The 18,550-nt window shown below is 49.1% G+C and overlaps 1 protein-coding gene across 9 annotated transcripts; it reads left to right on the top strand.

Annotated features, from left to right (window-relative positions):
* Positions 1–359: 359 nt before the first annotated feature.
* Positions 360–17,284, top strand: Pprc1 (PPARG related coactivator 1). 9 transcript variants are annotated; one of them, XM_050147304.1, is made up of 14 exons: positions 383–1,114; positions 6,683–6,865; positions 7,406–7,555; positions 7,663–7,764; positions 7,876–10,657; positions 10,922–10,975; positions 11,995–12,052; positions 12,749–12,819; positions 13,656–14,364; positions 15,743–15,877; positions 15,988–16,048; positions 16,158–16,279; positions 16,480–16,631; positions 17,030–17,284. In XM_050147304.1, the coding sequence occupies exons 1-14, from the start codon at positions 962–964 to the stop codon at positions 17,131–17,133; spliced, it is 4,836 nt and encodes a 1,611-aa protein (XP_050003261.1). In that variant the 5' UTR covers positions 383–961; the 3' UTR covers positions 17,134–17,284. The 9 variants fall into 9 exon arrangements, with proteins under 9 accessions (XP_050003277.1, XP_050003285.1, XP_050003271.1 ...); XM_050147267.1 differs by having other exon boundaries at positions 385–1,114; positions 15,982–16,048; XM_050147285.1 differs by having other exon boundaries at positions 834–1,114; positions 12,752–12,819; positions 15,982–16,048.
* The last annotated feature ends 1,266 nt before the right edge of the window (positions 17,285–18,550 follow it).

The raw sequence follows: 18,550 nt of genomic DNA, 5'->3' as shown, positions 1-18,550 counted from the left end.
AGCCCCCTCAAATAACCTGAAGTTTTGTAGTAAATTGTTAAAACAAACAGGAAAATACGACGAATGAACAGTAAAGATAGGCATGAAGACCGGGCTGTGGTGGCGCACACCTTTAATCCCAGCTCTCAGGAGGCAGAGGCAGGTGGATTTCTGTGAATTTGAGGTCAGCCTGGTCCACGGAGCGAGTTCCAGGACAGTCAAGACTGTTACACAATGAAACCCTGTGGGGGGGGGAGGAGTGGAGAAGAGGTGAGAAAGTGTGAAAATACAGAAAAGGGTCCTGACTGACTGGAATAATCAGAAAAGCTTTCCTACATTTATTTAATAAGGTTCCATGCAGAAACGCAAAGGAAAGAATACTTGTCTTTGGAGGATGGCAAGGATTTCTGGAGCAGGAGGAAAGAAGCTTGGTAGAGACCAACGTAATTGCAGAGAAAGAGTAGAAAATGCGGTATTTTTAAGAGAAAATTTTGCTCTAGTGCCGCAGTATGATATTAGATGAGGGTTAGTGTCTTGACTGCGAGTGTCCACTTGGGGGTGCTGTTTCAAAACAGCGGCCGACTTGAACTAAGGTGAAAGGAAAGTGCAGCAGGTAGAACGTCAAAGAAAGCGGTCTAACATTTGGACAAATTAACACAAACAGAGTGATACGCAAATGTTAACTCTCTCCCTTACTACTGCGTACTCGGCAACTTAGTCTCTGACAGTGCCACAAAACTGAGCCCTACAATCCTCCTTGGGCTCCGACCAGCTTATCTCCCTTTAGAGACTACTATTCCCAGGAACCCTCGAGGGAGGGCAGGGTCCCTGTCCTCTTCCAGGGTGCAAGAGTGGTCCGCCGCATGGCCTTCTGGGAGTTGTAGTTCTGCAGTGTCCTTCGGGAGATGTAGTTCCCTTCCCACAATCGGCTGGGCGAGGCGGCGCCGGCGATCAGAGCAGCGCTGGGTGTTCAGGGGCCAAGATGGCGGCGCGCCGGGGACGGAGAGACCGAGTCGCGCCGCCTCCGACCGGGGGCCCGGGTCCTGACCCTGGCGGTGGAGTTCGCGGCGGCGGTTGGACGAGTTGGAGCCAAGCGCCGTATGGGACCGTGGGCACCGTGAGCGCCGCGGAGCAGGTGAGAGCGTGGCCGGCGGCCCGCGGCTGGCAGCAAAGCGGCGTGTGCCGGGCGGTGACACGTGGACGCCACAGGAAAGGGAGGAAGCACTTGCGTGCCGATGCTGCGGGAGCTGGGTAGGGTTGAGAGGACCTAAGTCGTTTGCTGGGGGTTCACCAGCAGAGGTAGGAACCCTACGGCGACTCCTGGGGACGCCTGATGGACAGAGTCGGGCGTCGGAAACGTGGCCCTTGCTGGGGCGGCAGGCATTCGGGATTGAACTGGAAGGCTAAGACTCCTTTCTAAGGATGCCGGAGAGAGCTCCACCAGCTTGGCGCCGTAGTTCCTTTTTCGGAGCACGTGGGGTGTGGGGGGACGATTTTCCCGGGAGAACTTGTCTGCTCCCCCTCCCCCTAGGCGGCGCGGGCGCCCACGTGGGTAGGGCTTGCCGCCGGGGCGGGGGGGGGGGGTGCCCGGGGCGCGGGTCCACGTGGGGGTGGGGAAGGGATGTCCACGTGGCTCCTGTCCCAGGCTGTCGGGCATCTAGTATCCGCGCTGGAGCCGCACTGCCGGGAACTGGGTGTGTCTCAGCCGCTCCCGCCATCTCTGGCCTGGAGGTAGGGGCTGCTAGAGAGGCAACTTTTCTCAGAGCCTTAGGAGAGTTTTTTCCCTCTTGCCTGGGTCTACAACGCCTTCCGTCGGTGGATGGTGGACTTTCCAGATGTTCTCGAAGCGCGACTTCCTAGAAATGTCAGTGTGAGGCGAGGGTTGGAGGACTGAGCTGAAGGGCAGTGGAGGAATGAGTTCGTTGAGGCTTCTGTCTGACCGGCTCGGAGTAGGTTGAGTCACAAGACACTGGCGGTTTTGATTGCCTGAAGTCCTTCATCTGTGATTCACAAGGGTCATGGGAATGTCACTTTACCTGGACCTACCTTAATTTGTCCTCTCACTTTTTTTTTTTTTGCATCTTATTTTTTTGGAGGAGATGGTTAAGGCATGCTCCTCCGAACTCACAGATACAACTGCATCTGAGTTGTGTCTGTGTGAGGCTTTTTGAAATTTTTGATGGAGATAGGAAAAGTTTTACGTGGTTTGAAAACTATTAAATATTAGTTGAATATTTAATGGGGGTCAGGAAGAATTCTGTACGTGTGTTTCCTTCAGTTCTCTTTACTTAAGAGGGTTTTTATCCTGCCCTTCATGATTGGATTCCAAAAATGTTCAACCAGGTTGGCAGTGAGTGAGCAGGAATTGTGTTCTTGAAGCAGTTTAAGCAGAGTCCTTGACAGCACACACCCCCACCCCCACAAACACAAGTGAAAGTTGGGTTGCAGGCTTCCCAGTAATACAAGGTCCAACAGAACGCCTAGAGGATAATGACTTTGGGATCAATTACTCTTTTCCTCCAACTTGTAAGAGGTCCCATCTTTTGTGTGCTGTTCACATCACCATCTGGGAGAAACAGTAGGGATCCAAGATTCAGCTCTAATGTGTTAGATAGTCCGTCAACCCAGTAGTTATCGAGGTGCCATATGTTTACGTGCAGATGTGTTGCTAAACCACGCAGATGTGATCCCTGCGGTCTTCGGTTTAACTCAGGGTGGACAGATAATGAGTGATGGTGGGAGAGAGAAGGAAAGTGCAGTTTCTTTAGGGTTGTGCAGTCATCAGTAGTAATCTTACTTGAAGAGTCTGTGAATGGAAGAGACCCCCAAGACTGAACTGTGAGGCACTTTCATCAGAGGAATGGTCTGTGAAGACCAGAGGTATGGCTCTTAGAGAAGAACTGAGACCCACCTGCCAGAGGGGTGGAATGGGAGAAGAGACTGGCCGGAAGAGCGGAGCATAAGCATTACAAGGAGTTTAAATTCATTGCTGAGAGCTGTAAGATACCACTGAAGGGATCTTGTTTGTTTGGTTGTTTTTTTTTTTTTTTTTAAGATTTATTTATTATATATACAACATTCTGCCTCCATGTATGCCCACATGCCAGAGGAGGGTGCCAGATCTCAGTACAGATGGTTGTGAGCCACCATGTGGTTGCTGGGAATTGAACTCAGGACCTCTGGAAGAGCAGCCAGTGCTCTTAACCACTGAGCCACCTCTCCAGCCCTGGTTGGTTGTTTTTTTTTTTTTTTTTTTTTCCAAGACAGTGTTTCTCTGTAGTATTGGCTGTCCCAGAACTTGTTCAGTAGATCAGATCAACCTGCCTTTGCCTCCTGAGTGCTGAGATCAAAGATGGCAGCACACACCCCCGTCCCCCCATAGCTTTTGAAGAGACTAATGATGGTCCTAGGACATGACTTGATGGTCCTAGAAATGACAGTTTTTGTTGCTTGGGATTCAACTATATGTTAGTGTCTAGATAAAGTGCCTGGACTGGGCTTAGAGGTAGGAGAATCAAAAGTTTAAGGTTTTAGCCTGGTGGAGGTGGCCTGTACCTATAATCCCAGCACTGAGGAGGTGGAGGCAGGGGAATATCTGTGAGTTCAAGGCCAACCTAGTCTACAGAGTGAGTTTCAGAATAGAGGGCAGTTTTAAGGATAGCTTTGGTTACATAGCAAGTGCAAGACCAGCCTGAGCTACATGAGATTTTTGTCTCCAAAAACTAGATTTAAAGTTGGTTTTGAATTCTGGATGAGTAAACTTGGTGTGAGAAAGCCAACTGAGAGGCTGCTGGTGGACTTCAGAGTGTAAGTGGGGAGCATGCTTTGTCTTGGACTCAGCCTTGGTTGATCTGGACCCCCTGGGATCTACCTTCCCTAGGGATTGTGCAGAGTATGGGTGAAGTGGTTCAAGGGAGATAGATGACTCCATCTTAGCCTCCAGCACCTGCTGAGAGGAGGTGGAGATGATGGTTTACAGGGCTGGACCAGTCTGGCCTGGGCTGGAGAAGGGAGGAGGCAGATGCAAGCTACTGCTCACCTATGACTGTTTGCTGAGCCAGGCGCTATTCAGCTTCTGGTTTCTAATTAAAGGACTGAAGATCTAGGTGGGAGGGGCTAGTCCCTAAAACCTGCTGCCTTTTCACAGCAGCTCTGGGCCTAGACTCCTAGAGCGTCCTCAACCAGCCTTTCCTCCCTGGGCCCTGCAGCTCCAACTCTGAAGAGGATTTGGTGTATCGAGAGGTGTGATCTTTTTCTTTGGAGGAGTCCAAGTACCTCCTCATCTCCCTTTGCTGCAGAAGGGCGTCTTGTTTGTCTGTTGGATTCTGCCCCCAGCCTTTACACCACACTTCCAAGAGCACGTATGCATAGTTGGGGCTCTGGCCTCACCAGTTCCATTTTGGGCCTTGCCCATTCCCTGTCTGTGACACTTAACAGGTCTGGGCGGGTCCTGCTTCATGACAAAGCTTAAGATACTGCTAGTTCACAGAAGCATTCGAGGCGGGGCCTCCATCTGTGGAATCAGGCTTTCTCTCTAGCTCCCATTTGTTAGGGGTGGTGAAGAGTTTCTTCCCTTAGAACTGCTTTCAACATATTGTGGCTCACCATTGGGTCTACTGGTGTAGCTCAGTTACAGTTTTAGAGTGGGCTCCAGCTCCAAAGAACAGGGAGTGTGGATCTTGTATACAAGATGTTGTAAGGCATAATGGGTAAGGAGGGGGGATAGGCCCAGAAGAATATAAGTGAATACATGGATGCAATCCTAAGTATTATTTGCACCAAATGAGTTGGAATCTATTATTTTCCTCTTTTAAAAAGAGTAATTTTCTTCCTAGCACTCAGGAGGCAGAGACTGGGAGATAGATCTGAGTTCGAGGCCAGCTTGGTCTAAAGAGCAAGTTCCAAGACATGCTCCAAAGCTACAGAGAAACCCTGTCTCGAAAAGCCAAAATCAAACAAACAAATAAAAAGTACAGAGAAATCCTGTCTTGAAAAAAAGAAAAACCTAAACAACAAAAAGGTTTGGGGGGCTCTTGTTTTGGTGTGAGAAACTCTACCTTGTGAGTTCAGGGGACTGGACAGAGAAGCTGAGCCATTTCCATGGCTCAGGGTTATGTTAGGGATTTGACAGGATAGGCAGGATGTGGTTGTCAGGAGGTTGAAAGATTGAGAAGAATATTTTTGAGCTGGTGTGAGACGAGATCAGCCTGGGTGAGGGAGGCCTAAAAAGTCCTCTTTAAAGCCTGAGATTGGAGCTCAGTCCAGAACAGAAGCCTAAGGGGGCCTGGGGGTGAGTTGTGAGTTAGAAGCTTAACTCCCCTGACTGATTTTTCTTTTTTCTCTGGTACCTTTCCCACTGACAGCAGATACTTTTGTTTTGTTTTTTCGAGACAGTGTAGCTCTCGCTGCCCTGGAACTCACTCTGTAGACCAGGTTGGCCTTGAGCACAGAAACAGTATTGCCTCTGCATCCCTTGCTGGGAGTAAAGGAGTGAACAGCTGCCCACCTAGCAGATAACTTTTTTGTTGTTGTTGTTTGTTTTTCAAGCCAGGGTTTCTCTGTAGCTTTAGAATCTGTCCTGGAACTAGCTCTTTTAGCCTAGGCTGGCCTCGAACTCACAGAGATTGCCCTGTGCCTCCTGAGTGCTGGGATTAAAGGCGTATGCCACCTTCCGCCCAGCGCAGATAACATTTATTTCAGTCTGTGGTGGCTAATGCCTTGAATCCTAGCACACGGCAATCTCTGAGTTCAAGGCCAGCCAGGACTTACAAAGCTAGTTCCGGGATAGCCAAGGCTACAAGAAACCTTATCTTGAACCAAATGTTTATTTACTCTTTGTGGTAGGGTTTTTTGTTTGTTTTGTTTTTGTTTTTGGAGACAGGGTTTCTCTCTATAGCTTTGGAGCCTGTCCTGGAACTTGCTCTGTAGGCCAGGTTGGCCTTGAATTCACAGAGCTCCAAGTGCTGGAATTGAGGCGTGCACCACCACCGCCGTCCGTGACGGGGTACAGGGTTTCTTAAATAGATCAGTTTGGTCTGAAATTCACATACAATCCTTCTGCCTCAGTTTTTCCAGTGTTTGTGACAGGTGTGTGCTACCTTAAGCAGTCCAGCACTTGGGAGGCAGAGGCTGGCAGATATTTGAGTTTGAGGCCAGCCTGCTCTTGAAAACAAGTTCCAGGACAGCCAGGGCTACATAGAGAAACTCTATCTCCTAAAAGCCTTTATTATCATCATTGCCATCATCATAGTATGAGCGTGGGTGAAGGAGTCCTTTGGAGTGCGTGTGAGTCAGTGAGAGGACAACTTTGTGGAGTTGTTTCTTTCCTACACCTCTATGGGTTTTGGGGATTCAATTCCAGTAGGCTTTTGAAGTAAGTACTTGTACCTCCTGAGCCATCTTGCTAGCCAATCTTGATCTTTCTGATGTTCTTACTCCCCAGTTTGATAACGTCTCATGGCTCCAGCTGTTTGTGGGTAGAGTCTGAACTCCGCTCTGCCCAGAACACTGCCAGCCTTGTTGGTGCTTTTGCTTCTGGCTTATACCTCTTTGCCTAGCTAGTCTAGATCTTAGACCATGGTGGTGATGCTGCTGTTTGAGCCCATTGGTGGAGGGCTGGATGTCTGATTTTAATGGGGTTTAGTTAGCTGCTTTCCAAAGGACTTGGATCTTTCTGACTCACTCTTTCCCTCTTTTGCCTCAGGTCCATGAGGAGGGGGACGACTCTAGCTTTGTCAGTCTTTCTCGACTGGGCCCATCTCTGAGGGATAAAGACCTGGAAATGGAGGAGCTGATACTGCAGGATGAGACACTACTGGGGACCATGCAGAGCTACATGGATGCCTCCCTCATCTCCCTCATTGAGGATTTTGGGAGTCTTGGAGAGGTGAACTGGGGCAAGGCTTGGAGTTCTCTAGACAGGATCTTTGCATGGGCTGTTCTGTCTCCTAATATCTGTGGAGTTGTTTTAGACATGGCTTTGTTCCCAGATCCTTGGCCTATCGGGAAGCTGAGTCTTTGAAAGATGTTTTGTGTGGGTTGAGTTAGACTGCAGAATGTCAGACAGGTGCATGAAGGGATACCTTTAGCTTGGAACATGCTCCAAAGCTTATCTCCTTTCAGGGTCTTTGACCTATATTTCCAGGAGGTCCTGGTCTGCTTTTGAGCCTAGTATTGGTCTAGCCCAGGATAGGTTTCTGAACATCTTACCTCTTACCTAAATGTGAGAATGTGAAGCCCAAGCTAAGAGTCAGCTTAATAGGTCTCTGTTAGCACTAGAGTTGAGTGGGTAGGAAAAGATGGGAGCCCATGCTACCTGGAACTCAGATCCTTCTTGCTGGGAGGTTAATTCTCTTGGCATCTAGTTATTTTTGTGGCTTAGTAGGTTATTAGAGATTTTGGGGGGGAACCCCTTTTCTTTCTGGAGCAGAGCAGGTTATCTCTGGAGGACCAGAATGAAATGTCGCTGCTCACAGCTCTGACAGAGATCTTGGACAACGCGGATTCTGAGAACCTGTCCCCATTTGACAGCATTCCTGATTCAGAGCTGCTTGTGTCTCCTCGCGAGAGTTCCTCTGTGAGTATGAGAGGGTGGGATGTGGCTAGTACAGAGGTCACAGCCACATCTGTAAGCCTCTTCATATAACTCTGCACAAACTGATTTGGGGTGTCTCTTCTTTTTAGCTCCACAAGCTACTCACTCTTTCTCGGACACCCCCAGAACATGACCTAATCACTCCAGTTGACCCTTTGGGGCCTAGCACAGGCAGTAGTAGGATGAGTGGGGTAAGCCCGACCTGGGGACCTTCGTGAACTCACGGTTTGGGGAGGACATAGGGACAGTCTGGAAAGCATGTCTTGAGGAATGCCTTTTGAGCCTGCTCTTCTCTCCTGCAGGTAGAGATGTCCCTTGCAGATTCTCCTTGGGACTTTTCTCCACCTCCTTTCTTGGAAACTTCTTCCCCTAAGCTACCTAGCTGGAGACCCTCAAGACCAAGACCTCGATGGGGTCAGTCCCCTGTCCCACAGCAGCGCAGTGATGGAGAAGAGGAGGAGGAGGTTGCCAGCTTCAGTGGTCAGATGCTTGCTGGAGAACTGGACAACTCTGTGAACAGCTTGGACTTCCCCATGCACCTGGCATGCCCAGAGGAAGAAGACAAGCCAACAGCAGCAGAGGTGGCAGTGTCAGCACCTGCTGATGAGAGCATCTCCTCCCTGAGTGAGCTGGTACGCGCCATGCATCCCTACTGCTTGCCCAACCTCACACACTTGGCATCACTTGAGGATGAGCTTCAGGAACAGGTGGATGATTTGACAGCTCCTGAGGGTTGTGTGGTGCTGGAGATAGTGGGCCAGGCAGCCACAGCTGGTGATGACCTGGAAATCCCAGTTGTGGTACGCCAGATTCCTTCTGGATCCCAGTCTCTGCTCTTGGATGAGTCTGCAGGGGCCAGTCCTGCCTTGCAGCTACTCATGCCCACCATGGAGGCCAGGATGGAAGCAGCTGTGCCTAAGGTTGTCCCTTGCCCTGATCAAGAAGAATTATCATTGAACTCTGCCTGCTTATTGGAGCCCAGGGAAATCATGGAGTCATTGGCACCCAAGGAGCTTCAGAACCTACCTGCCAGTGCAATTCAGGGTTCTCAGAGAGTTCACAGAAAGGGCAGGAAGAAGAAGAGCAAGGAACAGCCAGCAGCCTGTTTGGAAGGTTATACCAGGAGACTGAGATCATCTTCTCGTGGACAGTCTACTGTGGCTACAGAGGTGAACTCTCAGGCTGGTAACTTACAGAAACAGCCTCAGGAAGAACTGCAGAGAGAGGCTGGAGCTCCTCAGAGCAGGGGGAAGCCACGGGCCTGGGCTCGGGCCTGGGCAGCTGCCTTGGAGAAGCCTGAGTCTGAGAACTTAGAGAGAAGTGCAGGACAGGATAGCCCTGCTGAAGAAGATGCCCTTGACCTCTGCCCTAAGCTGGTTGATACTAGCCAAGCTGACCCCATGCCAGTTGACTCTGTTGAAGCTGATGCAGCTGCAGTTACTCATGCTATAGCTGACTGTATACCTGTTGACCAGGCTTCAGCTAGTACAGAACTGATTGGTCCTCTTCCGGTAGGCCCAGTGCTGACTGACAGGACAGGAATTAAACCTGCGGTGTCTAGTCCCACTTCAGATAACTTGTCTCCAGCTGGTGCTGTCCCAACTAACGCAGTGACAGTTGACTCTGTTCCACATGACCTGGCTCCAGTAGACCCTGTGCTAGTTAAGCACAGGCCAACCGACCCTAGACGTGCTGCAGCAGCAGCAGCTCAGGGGACTCGTCTTAACCTAGATTCCTCAGCCCACCCCAAGGTTGCAGGTCCTCTGAAGGTGGAAGGTAGCACCAGCGCTACAACCCAGGAAGCCAGACCTCGACCTCTCAGCCTGTCTGAGTACCGCCAGCGAAGGCAGCAAAGACAAACAGAAGCAGAAGGCAGGAATTCTCAGCCCCCCGCTGGCAAGTGGCCTAGTCTCCCAGAGACCCCCACAGGGCTGGCCGATATCCCTTGTCTTGTTCCACCAGCCCCAGCCAAGAAGACAGCTCCACAGAGAAGCTCTGTACCAGAGACTTGTTTTGTGTCTGTGGGTACCAACCCTGCTTCCCCTGCTCCTGAGCCTTCTGCAAGCAAACCTATGGTTTCCGTTCACTCGGAACAGGTGCCGTCTCATGAGATGCCACTTCCAGTTAGACCGCCCCATCCTACCTTGCAGTCTGTGTCTCCTGCTGGGCCCATCCCTTCTACAGTGCCCACTCCTTTGCCTTTCCCTCCAGGCATACCTCCTTTGCTTCCTCTTCCTTCAAGTGGCCATGGAGTCCCTAGTCTGCCCCCACCTCCCTTGCAACCACCTGGACTTTCGGTGTCCATGAGACAAATACCACCTGATCCCTATACTCATTATGCCCCTGTGCCACCCTGGCCTTGTTATCCCTCTGTGTCCCCTTCTGGCTATCCTTGTCTGCCCCCACAACCAACGGTGCCCATGGTGTCTGGTACTCCTGGTACCTATGTTGTACCCCCAGCTTGCAATGTGCCTTGGGTACCCACTCCTGCTCCAGTTTCACCTTACAGCTCCAGCTGTGCCTATGGGCACATGGGATGGGGCCCTGGGCCTCAACAGCCTCCGTTCTGGTCTACTGTTTCTCCACCTCCTTTGTCTTCAGCGTCTACTGGAAGAGCTGTTCCCCCATCCAATGTGGAACCTAGTAGTAATCCAGCTGGTTCTCCTGAAGATGAACTTCCTGTGCCAGTGACTCCTTCCCTAAGTTCTGGGCCAGGCAGCCCCATAACTCCACCGGTTGAGCCTACCAAACTGGAGGTTCAGCCAGTGCCTGTGTCTCCCCAGCCAAAACACAAAGTGTCTACCCTGGTACAAAGTCTCCAGGTCAAGACTTCACCATGTCTATCTACTGAGTGTGTAGCTGTTGGGGAGTCTGCATCAGAGAGGCTAAAGCCTGAGGCTCAGGAGAACAGAGCCAAGGAAAAGCCCCTCTCTGCAACTGTCAAGGCTGGTCCCATACCAAGGCAGAGTACTGCTCCAAAGCTGCCTGCTGTCCATCCAGCCCGACTAAGAAAACTGTCCTTCCTGCCTACTCCACGTTCTCAGGGGTCTGAGGACGTGGTACAGGCATTCATCAGTGAGATTGGTGAGTGACAGAATGCAGTTGGTATGAGAAAGGTACAGGGCTGTCTACAAGTGTTGTTCACCAGCCAGAAGGAATGCCTTCCACGAGGCTGCCTTTTATTGGATTTCTTTGGGAGCTCTAGTTATACTGGAATCCTTGCTGTGTGCTGCTCCCTTGGTTCATTTACTTTGGACCAGGAGGCACGGAAAGGGACAACTGGGACTTCTAGGACCTGTGAACTCAGTTGATCAGGCTGGATCCTCATCCTCTTGTATTCCTTCACAGGAATTGAAGCATCAGACCTGTCCAGTCTGTTGGAGCAGTTTGAGAAATCAGAAGGTGAGGGCACCTAGGTCGTTTAGTTTCCACTTTTTTTTTTTTTTTTTTTTAACGCTTCCTTTTGGTTTAGTCTTGTAGTAGCTTAAACTGAGATAGAGAAAGAGTAGGGGCAATCTCAACCACCAGGAGAGCCTCCTCATTGGCATGGCAAGGCACATTTCCCCTGGGAGAGTAATCTAACCTAGGGACATGGTAGGATAGCATAAGTAATTGAAAGAGCAGATATGGAGAGAGTGTTGGAAGGTTGGGATTGGATCGGGATTTTTTTTTTTTTCTAGAGGGAGACAGCTCTTTGGTTGAGCTTTGAGAGGTTGGATCTCATACATGGTATATAAGGCAGAAGGAGGTAAAGGATGGTTCCTATAAGATGCTTTTGGAAGGCAATGAAGAGCTTGATTTTCTGAAGCTAGGTACTGTGGAGATTACTGATTGTCTTCTAGAGGAGCTCATGGTAGAATTGGGGAGAGAATCTGCACAGATAATTTGAGTTGATAACATATCTGTAGGTTATAAACAGAACAGCGTGACAGGTAGGCTCTGTGTTAGAGATGGAGTTTCATGGGAGAACCTATGCTTAGCCTGTGCATGGTTTTGGATTCATTTGCTAGACAAGTCTAGTATTGAGTGTGATGTGTGTCTTTGATCCCAGCACTGGGAAGCAGATCTCTGAGCTCAAGGCCAGCCTGGTTTATGTGGGGAGTTCTAGGCCTGTTGGGCTCCATAGTGAAACCCTATTCCAGTTTATGGCTAGGACATTAGGTAGGTAGATCATGTTGAACCTTGACTACTAGGCTCATCAGTTTGGACTCTGACTCAGAATCAGTGGGGAATGGGTGTTTCTGAGCAAAAGAGAAATAACTAAATGTCATTATCTACATAGCACTGGAGGAACTGGATCTGAGCTTAGCAGGGCTATGTAGGCAAGTCTGGCTTCTTCCTCTGGGTATTAGAATGCACTTCTATGCCACTTCAGTTTGGAACATCTGGTTGGGCTTTTAACTAATATGATTTCTTTACAGCCAAAAAGGAGTGTCCTCTCCCGGCTCCTGCTGACAGCCTGGCTGTAGGAAACTCAGGGTGAGTATGGAGATGTGAGCGAGTTACCCTACAGCTGTTGGTCAGCAGCCGGCCGCACTCCAGGACTGCAGCTGGACACTTGTGGCAGAGATGTTCCATCGACTCTAGTTCTTCCCCATTTCTGTCCCTTGCTCTTTTACCACCAGACTCTGTCTTGGGTGATGAGGTTGGGGAGGGTATGTACTACCAGGAATTCCAAATGCCTTGGCGATACCTCTTACAATTTGTAATTTGCCAAATTATGTCTTCTGGATTTCTTCCCCTCTGTTGTCAGGCTTTGGGCTTGTTCAGTGCTGGTGATGGGGTCACTTAAAGTAGGGGGGCGGGGGATTGCTGGGGCTTCCCCTAACTCCCTGAAGGACACAGGCACCTGAACCTCTTTACTTCATGGTATTCTAAGAAATGAGAGGCGTCATTTTTCACATTCCACACTGATTTCAGTTAGAGTTTTTAGAGTTTTGTAGGCAAGGCTCCTCATTAAAGCTCCTAGCCAGCCTGCCTCCCCAGATTTGGCAGAACTGAATAGGCCCAGTCTACAGTATGGTCATTATGGCCCTTTTGTGCTAGAAAATGACCATGGGGTAGTTTGGGCATCTCGTTTTTCTCTGCTACACCTTTTTCATTGCTTTGTGAGGAGAGCAGATAATACAAGATATTGAGGCAATGAATCAGGTTTTCCCTTTTCCCCCCTGCCAGCAGCATTGACACTCCCCAGGAGAAGAGACCCCTAGACCGGTTACAAGCCCCAGAACTGGCCAACGTGGCAGGTGGGTTCAGGTTGAACTCTTAGTCTGTAGTACCTGCTGTACATCAGTGTGTGTAGACAATGGGGTACAGACATCTGATCTTTGTGGTTGTGTTCATGGTCAAGGGGGCAGATTGTAAACATCTGAGCATGTTGATCATCAGAGATGTATTCAGTAGGCTGTGAGGGGTAGTGGGGGATGGGGTTATCACTGAGCTGAGGCTTGAGAACAATCATGGCTCTCAGTCAGATGGTAGCTTTTAGGGAATTGAGCAACCTGACTGAAGTACAGAAGCAACTAGCTTGTTACGTTTTGCAGCACTGTAAGAGGTGTGGTTTGATCTGGAGAGTAGAGACTGATTAGGGTAGTGGACAGAGCAAAAGCAAAAAGTTTAGGCTGAGTGACTAAACAAGAGGTCCAATTATGGAGTGTGAATGCTATATTAAGCTGGTTGGACTTCATCCTGTGTATGTACTGAAGAAAGAATTAAAAAAGCATTCTCGGCCTGGTTTTTTAATGGTTTGTCTAGCAAGGATCTAGATAACAGGTATGGAGCTGGAAGGGAAGTGGGTAAGTTTATGGTGTGAGCCTAGGCAAGATGCAAACTAGACATTAGATAATGCTAGTTAGAGGGGTGGATTTAAGCATGAAAATGATTGATAAATGAGCTAGAGCCTGGTCACTAGGTAGTTTTAGGTAGTTAGTGGCTGGTGTGTAGTTACAGCATGAGAGAAGTGGGGCTCTTGTTGTTGATACCTAGTATACTCTGAGAAGTGGGGTCTTGAGCCTAGGTACACAGAATTTAGAGTATAGAACTGGATCTCACCCTGCTATCTCCATCCTCCCTCCCCCCACAGGGCTCACCCCTCCAGCTACCCCTCCCCACCAGTTATGGAAGCCCTTGGCTGCTGTCTCACTGCTGGCCAAATCTCCTAAATCTACCGCCCAGGAGGGAACCCTGAAGCCTGAAGGAGTTACAGAGGCCAAACATCCAGCTGCAGCCTGCCTCCAAGAAAGGGTCCATGGCCCTAGTCCTGTCCATGTGGGCTCTGGGGACCATGATTATTGTGTTCGAAGCAGGACACCCCCAAAAAAGATGCCTACCCTAGTCATTCCAGAGGTGGGCTCCCGATGGAATGTCAAGCGCCATCAGGACATCACCATCAAACCCGTCTTGTCATTGGGCCCAGCTGCTCCCCTACTTCCATGCACGACTTCCCAGGAGCCACTTGATCACAGGACTAGCAGTGAGCAGGCAGAGCCTTCAGCGCCTTGTCTTGCCCCATCCACCTTGCTGTCTCCTGAGGCCTCACCCTGCCGGAAAGACATGAACACTAGGACTCCCTCTGAGCCCCCAGGCAAGCAGCGGTCAATGCGCTGTTACCGAAAAGCCTGCAGATCAGTCAGTCCCCCAGGTCGGGGCTGGCAGGGCCGTCGTGGCCGCAGCAGCCGCTCTGTCAGCTCTGGGTCCAACCGGACCAGCGAAGCATCCTCATCTTCATCGGTGTCTTCCTCATCCCGATCCCGGTCCAGGTCCCTCTCCCCCCCCCACAAGAGGTGGCGAAGGTGAGCTTTGTTGGCCTCTTAGAGATTCTTTCCATTTGGGAAGCTCATGAACTCTTTTGTAGTTTACTTTGAAAAGGCTATGGGTTAACTAGTGTACTTTCCAGTCTCTAAGGCTGAAGGTTCTGTCTGGCTTTTGTCTTCCTTTTTGTGGCCTGTTAGAGGCAAGCTGTGGGGCCATCCTGTGTTGGAGTCTGGGATAGTGCTGAAATTTTCTGCTTCCTTGAGATGTGCCTTGGGTAGACTGTTAGTTTGATCTTGACTGTGATTACTTAACACTATTATTATCGGTGCTCATACATAGTGTTTTCTTGGTGTTAATGCAGGATAGTGGGTTACCCTTAAATGCTGGTGAGATGGCTCACTAGATAAAGATGCATGCTTGGTGACCTGAGTTTGATCCTGGGACCACGGTGGAGTGAGAAAAATAATTCTTGAAAGTCGTCCTCTGACCTGCGTGTATGCTGTGGCATAACTCACACACGACAGATTAATGTAAAAACAAAGGAAAAGAATTTTCGTGGGGTGATGCTGCAGTTGTAGCTCAGTAGAGTGCCTGCCTAGCATGCATGAAGCCCTGGATTTGATTCCCAACACCATGTAAACTACACACGTGTTACATGCCTGGAATCCTAGCACTGAGGAGATGGAGGCAGAAAGATCACAAGTCAAATTATCCTTGACAACATTCAGAGTTTGGGGCCAGTATGTGAGGCGCTGTGTTTTAGCACTGGTGCCGGTCTCCAAAAATGGCTGTGAACGGTAGTTCTGGCATGGTAACCTCCTTTCTCTTTGGCCTTGGTTACAGCATTGCTCTGAGATGGCGAGGGAGAGGGGGTTACAGTTAGAACGCAGACTCTGGTATCCTGCTCCAGCACCGCAATAAAGTAACTGTCCAAACCAGGCTTAGCTAGCTCTCCGTCTCCTGAGTGCCTCTATTTTTCTTTCTGAGTTCAGTGTTCTCCCATTTTCAGTGGAAATCGTGGTAAATGAAGCTCAATAGTAACAGCTGTGTCAAGTCTGTGCCAGCCCTAGGTATAATCCTCAGTACCACAAATAAGTATGCGCGATGGGTACAGTAGCACAATTCCAGTGCTGGCAAGGCAGAGGTAGGAGAATCAAGTTCAAGGGCAGCTTGGGCTGCCTAGTGAGACCCCTTTTCAAGAGAAAAGGGGTAATAAAAATGCCATTTAAAACTACTCAGTGTATATAAAATTTTATGAAGTGTTTCCCATCTGTCATCTGAGAAGAAAACTTGGAACGTTTCTGCTCTCCTTTATCGGGGGTCCTGAGCTTCCTGCCAGGGAGGCAAGTCTGAGCCTGGCTGAGGTAATGGAACTTATCTGCATCATTCCCATCATTCCTATGTCCTTTATTCCAGGTCCAGCTGCAGTTCCTCTGGACGTTCGAGAAGATGTTCATCCTCTTCATCATCTTCATCCTCTTCTTCCTCATCATCCAGTTCCAGAAGCCGTTCTCCCTCTCTGTCCCCTCGCAGAAGTGACCGAAGGCGGCGGTGAGCATGAGCAAATGTTTGAGTGCAGTGCATCTAGGATGCACGTGTCTGAGAGTTCTGAGTCTTGAATTGTGTCTGGGGGCTGATGGGACTTTTCTTGTCAGGTACAGCTCTTACCGTTCAAATGACCATTACCAAAGGCAGAGAGTGCTGCAGAAGGAGCGTGCAATAGTGAGTAGAGAAGCCAGGCATGGGAGGAGGGGTTGACCTGTTCCAAGAGCGCACTTATCAGCAGCTGCAGCTCTGGCTCCCAGAGTGACTTTTTCCTTGTCTGACACAGGAAGAGAGAAGGGTGGTCTTCATTGGGAAGATACCTGGCCGCATGACTCGATCAGAGCTGAAACAGAGATTCTCTGTTTTTGGGGAGATTGAGGAGTGCACCATTCATTTTCGTGTCCAAGGGTAAGCTTGCTCTTTACGAGGGTAGGATGTTTGTTCTGTTATGTTCATATCCTTGATGCTCCTGTCTTTCTGTATTCTGTTGTGCTGGACTGTGTGGGGTCTAGAGGGTTGACCATTGGGGAAATTAGAAGCACCTGTGTACTCTGGGGTGCCAAGTCTGCTTCATAACCTGTGTGCAAATGGCTCACCCTCTCCACTAGTGACAACTATGGTTTCGTCACTTACCGTTATGCTGAAGAGGCATTTGCAGCCATCGAGAGTGGCCACAAGTTGCGGCAGGCAGATGAGCAGCCCTTTGATCTCTGCTTTGGGGGCCGCAGGCAGTTCTGCAAAAGGAGTTACTCTGATCTTGGTGAGTGTTGGAGGAGGGCTTGAGACTTGGACATGTGTCATCCCCTCTCCAGAAGGGTTTCTCTGTAGCTTTGGAGCCCATCCTGGAACTAGCTCTTGTAGACCAGGTTGGCCGCGAACTCACAGAGGTCCACCTGCTTCTGCCACCTTAGTGCTGGGATAAAAGGCGTGTGGCACCACAGCCCAGCTTCTCAAATATTTGAAAGTAAACCTAGTACCATTTGACATACAAAGACCCCAAAGGAGTGTGGTAAGAGGGAGTGTACTCTCCCACACCTCTGTACAAGCAGGGTAGTTTTGCTCCATCTGCTACTGGTATGAGCCATGGCTCCATTTGAAAACCATGTACTTGAGAACTGTGGTAAGAGACCTAAGCATTTGTTCCTCTTTGCTCTGTAGACTCCAATCGGGAAGACTTTGATCCTGCTCCCGTGAAGAGCAAATTTGATTCTCTTGACTTTGATACATTATTGAAACAGGCCCAGAAGAACCTGAGGAGGTAACCCTGGGCACTCCTCTCCCACCCATTTTCTCTGGAGGTGCCCAACCTCCTCCACTCCCCTCCCCCACTCTAGGGGGAGAGCTGCTAGTGTGGAAATGACTGTTTTATAAATAAATGGAAAAAAGTTAAATAAAAATGTGTTAAAACCGGGATTTTTAAGTGGTATTTTTTTTTAAATAACAGATATTGAACAAATTAACTTGCATTTCTAGGTAATAAACATGAACTGTGGAGAATTTCCAAGTGTTGTTCTTTCTTTTGTGTGTGTGCTAAAGTCACGTGTACTTAGAACTTTTATGAACACATTTAGGTCATGTTTACCTTCATCAAGTTCCTAGGAGCTCTCTTCTGGTAAGGTGTAAAATCACATTGGATTTGAACTGGATAGATGAGCACTGCCTGCTCTTCCAAAGGTCCTGAGTTCAATTCCCAGCAACCACATGGTGGCTCACAACCATCTGTAATGAGATCTGGTGCCCTCTTCTGGATTGCAGGCAAAACACTGTATACATACTAAATTAAAAAAAATCACATTGGTTTTAACTTAGTTTCTCAGGTCTGTCACATAAGTCAAAAAGGGAAAAACACTTCTCAAAGACATTTGAAATACTTATTTATGCCTTGGCAGTCAGTGTGTCCTAGTCTGTCCTTTAGCTTGCCTTGAACATCTGATGATCCCCTAAGTGCTGGGATAACAGACATATGTTAGAATATCTTGTTTCTATGGTGCTAGGAAGTGAACCCGGAGCATTGTGCATCTGGGGAAAGCCCTATCTTCTGTATGTGGGTGTATGTGTGTATGGAGGCAATAGGACAGCTTCTTGTGTAACCCTTGGGAATGCTGACCGCCTCATTGTCCTGGAGCTCGCTAGTTAGCCTAGTCTGGAGTCTTTACCATCCCACCAGCCGGCTCCCAAATCACAACACAAATTATTACAAAGGTTTGGCAGATAATTTAGGCTTGTTTTTAACTAGCTCATGTAACAACCCAGTTTTATTATGTGCTGCCCTGAAGCTCGTTTAGCTCATCTACGTACTGTTCCTCCTGCTTTCTTGCTTGCTCTGTCTCCACCCTTTCAAGTGTCCTCTGTGCCTGGAAATCCTGCCTAGCTATTGGCTATTTATCTTTTTATTAAACCAAAATGACAGTAGTCAGTAGTGGTAGGACACCTTTAGTCAGGAGACAGATAGGGAGTCTGGTCTATGGAGTGAGTTCCAAGACAGAGAAAGCCTGTCTCTGGGATTAAATGCGTGCAGATTTTAAACTTTTTTTTAAAGTATTTATATGGATACAGTATTGTGTCTGCCTGCAAGCTAGAAGAGGGCACCAGATCTCATTACAGATGGTTGTGAGGCACCATGTGGTTGCTGGGAACTGAACTCCAGGACCTTTGGAAGAGCAGGCAGTGCTCTTAACC

Source organism: Alexandromys fortis, unplaced genomic scaffold, assembly GCF_014885135.2.
Source record: "Alexandromys fortis isolate MF-2015 unplaced genomic scaffold, M_Fortis_MF-2015_v1.1 scaffold_16, whole genome shotgun sequence".
Taxonomy (NCBI): domain Eukaryota; kingdom Metazoa; phylum Chordata; class Mammalia; order Rodentia; family Cricetidae; genus Alexandromys; species Alexandromys fortis.
Note: the sequence above shows the minus strand (reverse complement) of the source record. Positions and strands in the feature narration are given on the sequence as shown.